General features: G+C 43.3%; 1 protein-coding gene across 2 annotated transcripts in view; it reads left to right on the forward strand.

Annotated features, from left to right (window-relative positions):
* The window catches only part of ETV5 (ETS variant transcription factor 5), a 56726-nt gene extending 43298 nt beyond the window's left edge, over positions 1–13428 (forward strand). Inside the window, exons 9-13 of one of the 2 annotated variants that reach the window (XM_007451385.1) lie at positions 174–233; positions 4306–4374; positions 4523–4692; positions 9349–9450; positions 12365–13428. In XM_007451385.1, the coding sequence (XP_007451447.1) occupies positions 174–233; positions 4306–4374; positions 4523–4692; positions 9349–9450; positions 12365–12586 (623 nt within the window). In that variant the 3' untranslated portion in view covers positions 12587–13428. The remainder of the gene's footprint in view (positions 1–173; positions 234–4305; positions 4375–4522; positions 4693–9348; positions 9451–12364) is intronic. The other variant, XM_007451384.1, reaches the window with a different exon arrangement.
* Positions 13429–14168: the final 740 nt, after the last annotated feature.

Consider the following 14168-nt stretch of genomic DNA (forward strand, 5'->3'; position numbering starts at 1 on the left):
CTTTCCCACGCTGCTTACTAGAGTGGTACCCCTTTTCCAAGACAAGGCCAAAAAGACATGACCTTGGAGCAGGAGAAGGTTTAGGGGCTTTCCTGCAGTGCTGCGGTTGGACCTTTGTGCTGATTCAGCTGCAGAGACTATTGGCAGGAGTATGTGTGTTGTTTCTCTTTCAGAAGTGCCTAACTGCCAGTCGTCCTACATGAGAGGGGGCTACTTCTCCAGCAGCCATGAAGGTAAGTAGCTCCTTAAAAAATAATAATATTCAAGGAAGCTTAAAGTTGCACAGTTTCCGGGCTAAGATGTGAGATCGTAGTTTAAACCTTCCTTAGCTTGTGAACACGAGAGTTCACTTATCGTGATCCCCAGCCAGTTATCTCGCACACAGGGTTTGAGGCATGCTCTTGACCTGTGAGGGCTGCCATCCTTTTCCATGGTAATGACCCTAACTTTTAAGAGGAAAACACGAACCATCTGGTTTCCACCCTTCCATACAAGGAGGTTATGTATACATATAGCTGTAGGTAACACTGTCACCTAAACTGGCACTTAGGAACTATGTCACGACTTGAGATGGTACCTTCAAGAGTTCTCTTTTGAACGCTGAAACAGGGAAGGATTTCTCTCTTAGAACACGTTCCCCAGAAGTATGTCCTGTTTTCTGTCCTATACATCTCTCCGTAAATACCTAGAGCAGTGTGATTCCCCAAACCTACAGCATCAGTCAGCTTCACCTGGGACTTGTTAGAAAAGCAGATTCTCAGGGCCCACCCCAGACCTGCTGAATCAGAGTCTCCAGGGGAGGGGCCCAGCACTGTGTTCCAACAAGCCCTCCAGGCAATTGTGATGCACACTAACATGAGAACTACTACTGCATAGTCATGAGGCTCAGCTTTGGCTGCACATTAGAATCCCCTGGGGAACTGTTAAAACTTCTGGTGTCCAGCCTTCACCCAGAACAATTAAATCAGAAATTCTCAGGTAGGACTCAGGTGTTAGTAGTTTGTAAAGCTTCCTGGGTGATTCTCATGTGTCCCAGGGTGACAACCACAGTTCTAGAGTTTTAGAGAAAGGTTGAAAGAGCCGGTAAGATAGCACTGTGGAGCAGTGGCTGGTTATTGTGAGTGATTGGTTCACAAGAGTGGTCTCTATGGGTGGCTGCCTCCCACTGACTTGGTTAGAGGGGAGACCCAGTGTGGCTGCCACGGGCACCCGGGGATATTCCGAGTGTCCAGCCCTGGGAAGGAAGGGCAGTCTCCTGGACCTCTGGCCATGATCGGCACAGCTGTGTGGGGCTCTCTTCCAGGTTCCCGAATGTTTCTATAGCAGCAGTTGATGTCTGCAGCAGGCGAACTAGAAGGGAGTGAGGGAAGAGAGGGAGGAAAACACTTCGCATGATTACAACATTTAGAAAGGAGCATGCTCTTAAAGGAAATATTTTTAGTAAGGCATCGGGCTGCTTACTACACACAGAATATCTGCGAGCTTGTGTTTTTCCCCCACTTCTTCCCTGACCCCATACACATTGAAGAAATTAGTGTCAAAGAGATCTGCATTCTTAATTGCTCTCAATTACCCTGACATGGTTTTTCTCTCCTCCTTATACGGGCTTGACCACAGATGCCCGTGAAATAGTGAGACAAGTGTTTCTGATTGGCATCTGTGATTACTAAGACAGCCATCCTGCCTTAGCATTCACCTGGAATCTTTGCATACTGTTTTGAATCTTTCATTTCCACTTTGTCCCTCAAACAGGTTCTTCCTTCCTGCCACCTTTATTTGAGTGATTAGATGGTTGTGGCCACAACTGATGTAACTGCTGTGCAAATTCAGCTGACTTAAATTTCACTTAAACCAACAGCATCTTCCAGATGTTTTAGAGAACCACACGTGGCAATGACTTGAAACCACAAAGCACACCAAAACAATACTCGTGGGCAGGGCTTCATCTGATTAGTTTGAAAAACCAAACCTAGAATTTAATCTAGATTTACATTTTGTCCCTATATACTGTGAACTGTGAATGTATTTTCTTTACCTTAGAGGAAGAAAAGCTCTAAAAATAAAATGGCAATTTTGACAGGTGTGTAAACTTTGTAGTTTATTTATAATGATAAGGCTGTTAAAACATCACTGGAATAGCAAAATCCATGTGGAAAGTCAGGAAATACATAGCTTCCTGGTAGCCAAGGCAAAAAGCATGAAGCATGATGGATTATGTAATTCTTGTTAATATAAAGTATAATAGTTTGTCATAAGTCAGTTTCCTAGTACCAACTTGGAAAATAAATTTTAGGAGTCCCTGAATCCCGAACTTAAAAGTTAGTATTGCATTCTTAAATCTTTTAATGGAAACTATAGATTCCCTCATATTTATTCAAATATTTATTGAGCACTTATGTACCAGGTGCTATAAGGAGGCTAAGATATTCAGGATATGTCCTTTTACTAAAGGAATTTAGAATCCATGACAGAATATAAGAAAAAGCTCTCACATTATCCAGTTAATCTCTTAATAGCACTTATCACAATGTACAAGTACTTACTGTCTTAATTTCTTATAATTATCATGTATTGCACACTTATGTACCAGGAGCTATTCTTAGCTCTCTGTTGTAAAGATAAATCGGTCAATGGAACAGAATATGTATCGACTCATTAAATTCTCACAAGCCTATAAGGTGGGAATTATTATCTTCCCCAGTCTTCAGATGAGGAAATTAACTTACGAGAAATTAATTAACTTGTTCAAGGTCACACAGTTAACCTAGGTCTATCAGTCTGGCTCCAGGGCCCACACTCTCCACACTACACCATGTCTCTTTCTTCCCTTCTTTGTTGTCTGTCTCCACCAGTTGGGATGCAAGCTCCACGAGAGCAAGCACCGAGTCTGTATTCTTCTATCTACCCCCTTCTAGCACAGTGCCTGGCATAAATATTTATTGGATTAAATACTAAATAAAATATACTTCCTTTGTAGTTAAGCAGAGAAATAATGCTTGGGGCTGAGGAAACAAAAATGAATAATACAGAACCTTAAAACAGTCTGTTTCCTCCAGGTCAGGCAGTGTTTTCCCAACCCCTGGGCTCTTTAAAATTGTGCTGATCCTGCCAAGGAGAACTTGACCCGGGCTGATTGTGAAGAAAAAGAACAGATTCTTTCTTGGCACCTTTACCCAGGGATTTTAAGTCAAGAGCAAATCCCTCTCAAAATCTAATGCTAGCCCTTCACTGCAGAGCAGCCTCCTCTGCCCTCCCCCTACCACGTACCTGACACTCATATGCCTGGACCCCACGCCAGACGAACTGATCAGAGAACCAAGCACAGGGAGTACCACTGAGCAGACAGGAGCTTCCTGGTGCTTCCTCTTGAGAAGTGTGCGAGTAGGGGAGAGTACGCTGGAGCACTCCCCCCCGAAACAGGCTGGACCACAGGCAAGGGTGTGGTCCCATCACACCTGTCTACTAACTGGCTTTGGCTTGAGCCGCTGGCCTTGTCAGGGTGCCTGGTGACCTGGTGGTCAGCGTTAAATGCATATTAAGGGTTGGTGGGTTTAGGATATGCCAGGCCGTCCTCCTTGACCCCTTCCACTTTTTGCCCCGCCTTCCTTTCATTTCCACTTACATGTGTTGTTGGACCAGTCAGTTCCCCTTTGTTTTCTTGTCTATACAGTGAATAAGTTTTATTGACAGAAAGTCTCTTCACATTCCTTCCACAGTGTCTGGAGGTGATAATACCTCCAACTTTTTGAAATTATTGCTTGTCACAATCCTCCACAGGCCCAAGCCTTTACTCATTTGGCATTGTTCTCTGCCCTCCAAGCTTTTTCATGACTGAATGAGGTGTGTGGGCAGCCTAGACAAGCAGTAAGAAAGGTTGAAATTAATATTTGCTAAAAGGAAAACGGCTAGACCACATATAGATCAACCAAATCCACCCGGTAAGGCCAACTGAAATAGATGAGATGTCTTTTCAGATACAAAGGCTTAGTCACAGGCACACTGACCCATGCAGACCTCGTAAGCAAGATGCGAAGGAACGTACTGGCGACTCAGTGCCTCCCTGCAGTCTCAGCTCTGATAGCACGGACTGATGCTGCTCTGACTGAAGCGCAGGTGATTGCATCAGAACAGGACACCTAAGTCCTGGTGAAGTTGAAGTTCCCCCCAAAATTCAGTCTGGCATAGATAGAGCAGTTCATCGGGCTGAGGACCTGAAATGGTAGAATCCTGTTTTAGTCCTTAAATCCAGAGTTTTCAGAGAACACAATTTGTTAAGCAACGTGTTCTTTCTAAATTCTTCTTCAGGTTTTTCATATGAGAAGGATCCCCGGTTGTACTTCGACGACACCTGTGTTGTTCCTGAGAGACTGGAAGGTAAGTAGCCACATCCAGTTTGTTGGGAAGCTGGAAGGTTCAAGATGTCAGAGTACGTTCATCGGTCTTGATGCCAAATTAGTGTTTGCCCACGTCAGCTGAGAAACCTGAGACTAAAGTACAACATATGTGTCTTTGTCTCAAACAGGCAAAGTCAAACAAGAGCCCACCATGTATCGGGAGGGGCCCCCTTACCAGAGGCGAGGTTCCCTTCAGCTGTGGCAGTTCCTGGTTACCCTTCTTGACGACCCAGCTAATGCCCACTTCATTGCCTGGACAGGCCGAGGCATGGAGTTCAAGCTGATAGAACCGGAGGAGGTAAGCGCTGGAAGCTGGGATCAGGTGATTTGATTTGTTGATGTTTGTTCCTGTTCTCCATTGAGCCTTTTTACGGTGTTAAATATGCTCTTCCTTCTCATTCAGATTCTAGCCTGGCCAATGGGCTTGGCAGTGCCTTTTCTATTAATAGGACAACTTACAATTCACAGACAGGCAGAGTTCTCCACTGCAGAATATATAAAATGTATTAGTAACACTTCTGCAAACTCTGGGGAGGGAGGCCATGAAGACTTACATTCTAATAGGGTCTGCTCTCTCTGTTGGAAAGTCTTTTTCAAGTGTTTCTTTCAGTGATACCAACTTGTTTTGGTGTCAACCCTCATATGTCATAGCCTATACCAGAGGTTACATGAACAGATTGTAAGACATTTTGGTAGTATATTATAGGTTGCAACTACCCCACTGTGTATTTCAAATGGCTCTAACCTAGAGAAATAAAACTATCAGAGATGGGTCAATATTAGGAAGTTAGATTTTTTTTTAAATGTAGTATCACAGTGGTTGAGAGAGGACACAAACCTTCATTATTTTGTTAATAGAAAGAAGAAACATTGTTACTGTTTGCCCAGACTCTTGACAGAAAAGCCAATGGACAGAACCAATACCATTTCTTCAAAAGGGGAGGACATCATAGAACTCCTCCTTTCCTGACCATTGCAAAGTAAATTAAATCAGGCTCTGAGTTTGGCATATTTCAAAAGGGGTTGTTTTATGTTTGTTTGTTTTGGTTTTATGGCCACGCCACACGGCTTATGGGATCGTAGTTCCCTTAGCAGGGAGAGCTCGGAATCCTAACCCCTGGACCGCCAGGGAATTCCCAAAGGGGTTGATTTGATTTCTGTTTGATTTAGAATCTAGAGAGATTATAAATAGAAAAGAAGTAACTTCCCTGAAAATCCGACATATGCTTCTTTTGGTAGCATATACTTAGGTGTTACATATTAAACCAGCAGAGCAAAATGTATCTTTGGGTTGGGTGTGATGGGAGTGGGACCAATGCTCTCAGAAGGAGTTTGAACAGGGACTGCAGTTGTAGATGTTGTTCCATCAATTCCAGGGCTCACTTTAGCACACCAGTGGGACAGGTGGGTATGGGGGTTAACAGCAGGAGATTTGGAAGAAGAAAGTAGCCTGAAAGTTAAGATGAGCGAAGGAGAATGTGTGGATTGGAGACTTAAGGAGAATCCTGACTGATAGGAGAGGAAGGCAGGCTTCATTAAAGGCAGTTAGAGAAGATATATGTATGGTGTTCTCGATCTTGCATCATTCACAAAAAAATAGAAATATGTCAGCACCTCGTATTGTAAATGGTTTCTGTTAAGAGTCAGTCTACCTTCAAAGCCAGAGTTTGGTACTGCTGTGTTTTTCTAAGGGTGTCTTTTTTGGCTAAGTCGTGTTTAGAAGTGGAGCTGTGTTTGTGGCTTCCAGCCACACTGGAGAGCATCCGCCCTGCATTCTTTTCCTCATAACGTGGCCTGATTTATGTGAGGCTTGAGGAAAGCATGTCGCCCAGACTCACTAAGGCTTTTTGAAAGTCAGTCTGTCATGTGGGCAGCCCTTATTGATTTATCTCATTTCAAACAGGAGCTTTTATTACTTTATCGCCACTGCCTCTGGCCTAAGCACAGGCTGTATAGCTGCAGGTAAACCTGGTTATGACCGTTTGTAAAGCTGTTATTGAATCTGCTGCTCTCCTACCAGTGGTAAAGAAAATGATGAACAGATGGCAAAGGGCCCCGGCTTTCTTAATAACGAAGCTTATACTAAGCCAGAATGCTCACATAAATGCCAAGCAGCCAAGTCACAGGGGAGGCCTCTGGTGGCCTTGAGCCTCCCTCAGCTGGTTGGACAGCTTTGTTTCTTCAGGAAGTAATTCTTTCCGCCGCACCTTGAAATCCCCGAGCATTCCATGAACTCCGAATATTCCATTCTCTTAACCCAGGATCAGCTCTGTTCCACATGTGCACTTTAGCCTCGGGACATGCAGCATTTGAATATTTTCGCTCTCTAATCCTTGTATAACTTGGAGGGCCCTACTCTTGTTACTGTCAGGAAGATACCAACTCCTCAAAAAAGCTGTAAGAAGTTGTCATGGGGGAAGCTTGAAGGGTGAAGCGGAGGAGGAAGCTGTTTGGACCGTAATTGTAGGCAGCTGTGTGGCTGAGTAGTGCACTCTGGGTAATTATCCATAATATCCATTACACTGTGCATGGAAATTGTGGTTTTGGAACTGCTTTTGGCAGGCCTCCTAATCAAATGTCTTTTGATTGTCATCCAGCTTAGCACCCTCTCAATTATGACTGACTCGGCTTTAATCTGGAGCCATTTTAACTGTGAATCTGCATTAATGAATATTTTGGGGGGTAGGGTTGTTTGTTGAACATGTGGCAGATAACTGATGCCGTGGGGAGGTTTAAAAGGACGGGCTGCTAGAAAGAGCCGCTCCCTGTGCTGCGGCTGCTCTCTCTTAAAAAGGGAGGAAGAGACGTGAGGTTTTCTTGTTTGTTTTTAAAACTCCTTCGGCCTCCATCCTCAAGATGCATGCTATCAAAGTAACGAATGTGAAAGCTGAAAGAAAGGAGGAGCTGGTAGCAAGCTATTGCCTGCTCCCCTCCCCCCAGAAATGGGACAGCCCTAATTCCCAGCTGCTCTGCAGTTGTGCTGCATCATGATTACTGCAGAAGGAGCAGCCCTGGTGAGGGCTACTGAATCAGAGGGCCCTGGCCCAAGAGGATGAGTCAGTAACTATGGCTACCAGAGCTTCTTTGAAGTCTGTGCATATATAAAACCTCTCTCCAGCAAGCTACTGCATATGCACGTGACAGCAAAGAGAGGTCACGGCTGAAGTTGAAAAATATTCACGAATTGTTTTCCACCACTGACTATAGTAAAATGATGAGGCTGGGCTTCTTTTAAGGGTTCCTGCATCGCTTGTGTCTGACAGCAGTTCAAGTACAGTTTCATGGTGTCATTTCTTCTGAACAGGTAAAAGGACACGTATTGATTTAACAGGTTCTTTCTTACCCCTATTTCTATTGGTTTAAAAATAGAAATTGGTTACAAATAGAAGTTGGTTAAAAATTGAAATTGGTTAAAAAGTGGTTAAAAATAGAAATTGATTAAAAATTGGTTTTATCTTCTCGGGATTTCCCTGGCGGTCCAGTAGTTAAGACTCCACGCTTCCACTGCAGGGGACACCATTTGATCCCTGGTCGGGGAACTAAGATCCTGCATGCTGCTTGGTGCAGCCAAAAATAATAATAGTAAAATAAAATGTTTGTCTCCTTTAACCAGGGAATGTATTTTTGGCTCATTTTGTCTTTGGGGCCATTTCAAAGAGTTGAACGGGTGCAATGTGGAGAAAGGGAGAGAGCCAGGGATAATTGTGTGTGCCGTGGGGCACAAAGCAAACGAATGGAAATTTAACTTTCACACAGTGTCTTGCAAGGCAGAGTGGAAACGTGGCTATTGAATTATTGTAATATAATTAGGACAGATGCATTCTTCCTTACTTACCAGGTTATTTTTGGTATTTATTAAAGGTCATCTTAGAATCCTGAATTCAGAAGATGTTGTTTTCATTCTGCCCCAAATACTTTTAAAGAATACTTCAAGTGAAATGTGGTTTTATGATCCACCTTTTCCACTTGCAATCTCCCTACTTCTCATTCCATGTTTGTCATCTTTTTTTTTTTAATAAAAAGGAATGTAGTTATTTTGGTTTTTTAAGTTTCTAAAACTGACCCAAAATGTTCAAAACATGATCCCTGGTTTGCATACATTTAAAGACTTCATATTTCCAAGGTTATTCTTCTCTTACCTCGACAGTCATCCTTATAAGTAGGATTTGGGATGTTGAGATACTTGAGAACAGAAATTGCTTGGCTGTGCTGCTGAACTCCACTAGGAAGCTTTCTTGCTATAAGGTCTCTTTGCCCAAACCTCCAATTACAACCCCCCATCACTGCACCTCAGAGGTGGACCAAGTTGGGTATAATGCACTTCAGAACTGTTTGGGAAGCCCTGTTAATTTTTCATTAAGTGGATAATGGTGCTACATGTTTTAATGTCCATTCTGCAAGTCTGCTGGGAGCAGCGGATTGGATGGCAGAAGGCTGAAATGATCCGATTCCCCTTTACTCCATGAGCTGCTATAAGTAAACATCTACCAGCCCTTCTCCAATCTTATTAGAATTGAACTTTTGCTCTGCTGGCCCATTAGCAACTCACCAGTGTGTTTCTAATGTTTCAGGAATGACCATTCTAATTATTCCTTATTGACTGCTACAGAAACCATAGCACTTAATGGCAACATGCTAATGGTCTATGGGTATTGGTCAATAATTCATATGTGGAGAAACAGTAGAGAGCCTGCTTCCTCTGGGATGCTAGCCGAGCCCTCTGCAATCTTAAAGTGCTAGGATTTTTCCACCTCTAGGTCTCACCTCTTAGCGTTTGACTGAATCATCACCTTTGCTGAATGTTTGGTCTTGAGGGAATTCAGTGCTTTTCCTTCCAGGTCAGAGAAATGGGTCACTGACCAAAGCAGTCAGGTTCTAGAACTGGCTCTCCTGGGATTGGGAGAAAACCACTAAGCCCAGGGAATGAGTTTCCATTGCTTTCCTGTCTCTTCAGGTCGCTCGGCGTTGGGGCATTCAGAAGAACCGGCCAGCCATGAACTACGACAAGCTCAGCCGATCTCTACGCTATTACTATGAAAAGGGCATCATGCAGAAGGTGAGCGATTACTAGAGACGCTTAGACCACTCTGACCACTCTCAAAGAAAGTGTCAAGGGCTTCCGAAATAAAACTGTATGTGATGACTGGGAGGAAATGTTAGTCTCATAAGTAATTCTGTGATAGGAAAAACGTCCTGGAAAAACTTCGGTTAAATGAGATAATAAGGAGCACCTTTAATGCTGTTGGGTACGTGAAAGTCAAAGGCTGTGTATGGAAGACACTGTAGGAAAATTAGGCTCCTCTGCTTTAAACTGTCTCTACTTACAAAAACATCCAGACATTTAGGCCAACTGTTATATCCATAAAGGAGCAAGTGAGGGAATCGACTTGAAGGTCTCCGCTCCCATGAGAGCTTAGGCGAAGTCTTTAGTTGAAACACTGAGACCTCCGAATATGTTGGTTTAATACTCCCAAAAGTGTTAGGGCAGTAAAAAAAAAAATCTTATTTCTCTTTTAGAACCTTAGAAACTGGAACTCAAGTTAAAAACCCAAGGTTTGCAAAATGGCAGAATCACCTGGTAGCAGGTAGCAGAAAAAAAGGATGAAGTGTAATTTTGAGGAAGCCAATACAAAATCCTTATTGCGATAGGTGGTGAAGATCCACAATCTTAAAATCCTGTGGATAGGCAGAAGATGAGAATGGAAAATCTTTGATTGGTTTTTCTTAGCCATCAGATGTTATACTGTACTGTTGCCCAGATTCTAGCATTTACACATTTAAGCAGTCTACATGATAGATGCCAAGATGCACTCAGAAGTATATGGTCATTGCTGCTGAGAACTTGTCTACGCTGAAGCCAGGTTTATCTTTCTCAGAGGCAGGTGGTACTATGACCCCATATTCCTCTCATCTCCTTAAAAAATATTAAAACAGCTTTTCATGGATGGTCTTCTGGATAAGATCCAGACTTTTTAATGCTTCATACAGGCTCAAGGCACCATTAAACCCTCATTTCCTCACTTGTACTTGGCTGCTTTCACTAGCATAGCCATCTTTCTCTTAATATATTTGTTTACCGAACAATACATATCACATTCATGTAAGTTATCAAGCGTACTATAAAATGAAAAAATACCTATTAAACTATCGTCCTACTTAAGAACACTCCTAACGCCTTCATTGCCTGGCCAGCCCCTACTTGTTTTCTCAGTAAATCACCTCTTTACTCCAAGAATCTGAAGTTCTCAGGCTGAGTTACATGGTCCCTCTTCTGCTTCTGAGAGCACCTGGGCTCATCTCCATCACTTCCCCTACTGTCGGTATTGTAAGTTACTGGCTTGTCAGTATCTGCCACAGGAGTATCAGCTCCTTTGGGGCAGAAATGAGGGTTTGACTTCAGTGCTTGTCACAGAGTGAATAGATACTCTAGGATGGATGGTCACCCTACCCAACTTGCCCCCTTTTTTAAAGGGTTAAATTCAGTGGGGTTTTAATATGTGCACAGAGTAGTGCAGCCGTCACCACAATCAATTTTAGAACATTTTATCACCTTAAAAAGAAACCCTGAACCCATTATCAGTCACTGCCTTTTCCCCCTCATACTTCACACACACTCTCTCCCCTTTTAGTTTTAACATTATCAGGTAGAATCCTAAACTCAGGAAGGAGGGCCATTACTCCTTTGCTGTTCCCAACTCCAGATCCAGTCTGAGGGAATGTAATCAAGACACAGTTAACTTGAACTAATGGCAACGAGGTGTCCCTAGGAACTTGTTCCTAGGTTTTCTAAGGAAGTGGGAGAGAATTTTCTGAGAATAAAACAGGCAAAAAGTACAGGAAGGCACAGGAATGAGAGTTGGGGGGCTCAGATCCAGCACTGCATTTATGCTTTAAGGAAAGTCAACCTTCCAAAGCCTGTTTCCAGTAAAAATGTAGATAATAGTCCCTAATCTAATCTCAAAGGGTAATAATAATATATGTGAAAACATTCTAGAAATAGTAATGTGCTATCCAGTGTAAGAGATCATTGTTGTATTTATTACATGACCCATGAGTAAATGAGAACTAAATAAAAGAGAAGTGGTAGCATGCCCATCTGGGGAGGGACTTAGAAAAGCAGTAGTCCCATACCCTCGGTGTTTGAAAGGGAAGATTGAGGTTGAGAGGTTGAGACCTGTTAGCGACTGAGCTAAGGCTGGGAGCCATCCACTCCTGGCTTATGAGCTGGTATCATTGCCACTATGTCCTCCTACTTCCCTCTTCCACATACGTGAGCTGACTCTTGGGCCGGGGAAGGACAGATTTAACAACCCAAATAGAGATGATTGATTGTATACATCTGCCACCCTTAATCAAGACCATTTGGTTCTTGTAATATTATAATGCATAAAATTCATATAAAGGTAGTCATCAGTTCCTTCAGTGTAGCAGAACCATGGAATGAGTAATGTAAAACTGCAGGTAAGCCAAAACACAGTTCTGTTTGGTTTTGGAACAAACTTAAAATTCCCACACAGCTCTCTGAATTCCTAGCCCTTCAGAGCAAAGCTGTCCTGGGAAGACTGTAAACTTTGGAGGGAACTGAACACATGGTCTGACTCCTGCATCTTTCAATCCTTATATCTTCTTGTAATATCAGGCACCAACCTCAGCATAACCATTGTTTCTAGGCTGTGAGTATAACACAGTGAGGATTTTCTTTTAAAAGAACCTAATATGAGTTTGAAATTCAGATATTCTTTTCAACTGCTAAGCTGTGGTGTCAACAAAACACTTGGCAGGTAACAGGTTCCCACAGTTTATCAAAATAAATCTGAATGATTTGGATAATCAGCTACCAATGAGCCTCTTGGTCCCTGGCTCCCTGAGAGCTTGGTGACTTACAAATATCTCATTCTTCCCTTGGTGCCCTGGCCCCAGCCCACGCCCTGTTCCAGCTGGGCCTCATAAGGTATGTTTTCTCTCTTCAGGTGGCTGGGGAACGATATGTCTACAAGTTTGTCTGCGACCCCGATGCCCTTTTCTCCATGGCCTTCCCCGACAACCAACGTCCGTTCCTGAAAGCGGAGTCTGAATGCCACCTCAGCGAGGAGGACACCGTGCCACTGACCCACTTTGAAGACAACCCTGCTTACCTCCTGGATGTGGACCGCTGCAGCAGCCTCCCCTATGCCGAAGGCTTTGCTTACTAAGTTTCCGAGCGGCTGAGCGGCCAAACCCCAGAGCTAGCAGTTCCCATTCAGGCAAACGAGGGCAGTGGTTTTGTTTGTGTTTCTGGCTGTTCCCAAAGCTTGCCCTTTGAGTATTATCTGGAGAACCCAAGCTGTCTCTGGATCGGCACCCTTAAAGACAGATACCTTGGCGGGGGAGTGGGAACAGGGAGGGGCAGAAAACCACCAAAAGGCTGGTGCCTCAGCTCTGAACCTGACAAGGTTTCTGGGAAAGCAATTGAAATGGAGTCTCCTTCCCATGGACAATATATGCAAAGCAATACCTTGTTCAGGTTAGTACCCACAAACCAGGACAGAGTGTGTGACAATCTGCATTGATCATGGACTACTAAATGCCTTTACGAAGAAGGGCTCTGATTTGCACAATTTATTGAAAAAGATGTCACAAACCCATAGAAGAGGAGGTAGGCAAAGTTGGGGAGGCTCAAACCATGAAGGGTTACAAATATATCTTAAAACTCAGAGAGCTCTTCCAGCTTAATCTGAAATGTTTCCTCTTGGTCTGGAAAGAAGGGGAAAAAGGACAAACAGCTGTTACCCACTCCATGGTTCTCAAATAATAAACCATTGCTACCCTTGGGAACCTTCTGGCCGTGTGGTCACCAAGTAGAGCAAGCCCCCTTTCTCTTCCCAGTCACATGGCTGTGTGTGTGGATGGCTTTAATTTTAGGAGAAGGGTGATTAACACTTTTGACAGTATTTTGTTTTGCTTTGATTCGGGGGATTGTTTTGTTTTGGTGGTTGTTTTGGAAAAACAGTTTATAAACTGATTTTTGTAGTTTTGGTATTTAAAGCAAAAAAAACAAACCTTTTGGTAACTGTGCACTGCGCCCTTTAAACAGGACAGTGCCAACTTATGAAGACGCTGCAGCTTGAAAGGGGCTTTGCTGGGGGTGTCCCCTTAGCCGAGTACAAGCCCTCTTTTATTGCCTGCTTTGTGCTTTCTGCACCAGACAGCCTGATGGAACATTTGCACCTGAGTTGTAAATTTTTGAGGTGTGCAGGGCAGCCTGGACACACCGTTTAGATTCTATGTGTATAGTCCCCCATGTTCCCTCACATGCCCTCTCTGGAAAGCATATGTACATAATACATGTCATGTCCATTTGAAACCTGGTCACCTGGTCAAAACCCTAGGTAGGGATTCTTCCCTGGGCATGACTGATGACAATTTCCATTTTAGTTTGTTTTGTTTTCCTTTTTCTTTAATTTTTGGACTTTAAACCCTGCATATGATTCAGTAGGGTTTGAGACTTATGTGCGACACTGACAGGTAAAGCAGTACTAGCATCTTAGTTTCCTGCCACTTTAAAAAAGATTTTCTCTGATTGTGTATTATATTGGGAAAGTTTTAAATAACTCAGCTAAAGCTATATGAAAGTTAAGCTCAAAGTAGTGGAAAAAGAATTAGAAAGTGGTAGCACCTTGCTGCCTGCTGATAGGATTCTGTGCTTCCCGACACCTAGCACACAACGAATGATTATGCTACTCTTCATATGCGAAGGACAGTGCTTTGAGTTGTTTTTCTATTGATGGAACCGCT

The sequence above is a fragment of the Lipotes vexillifer genome, unplaced genomic scaffold, assembly GCF_000442215.2.
Source record: "Lipotes vexillifer unplaced genomic scaffold, Lipotes_vexillifer_v1.1 scaffold513, whole genome shotgun sequence".
NCBI classification, from domain to species: domain Eukaryota; kingdom Metazoa; phylum Chordata; class Mammalia; order Artiodactyla; family Lipotidae; genus Lipotes; species Lipotes vexillifer.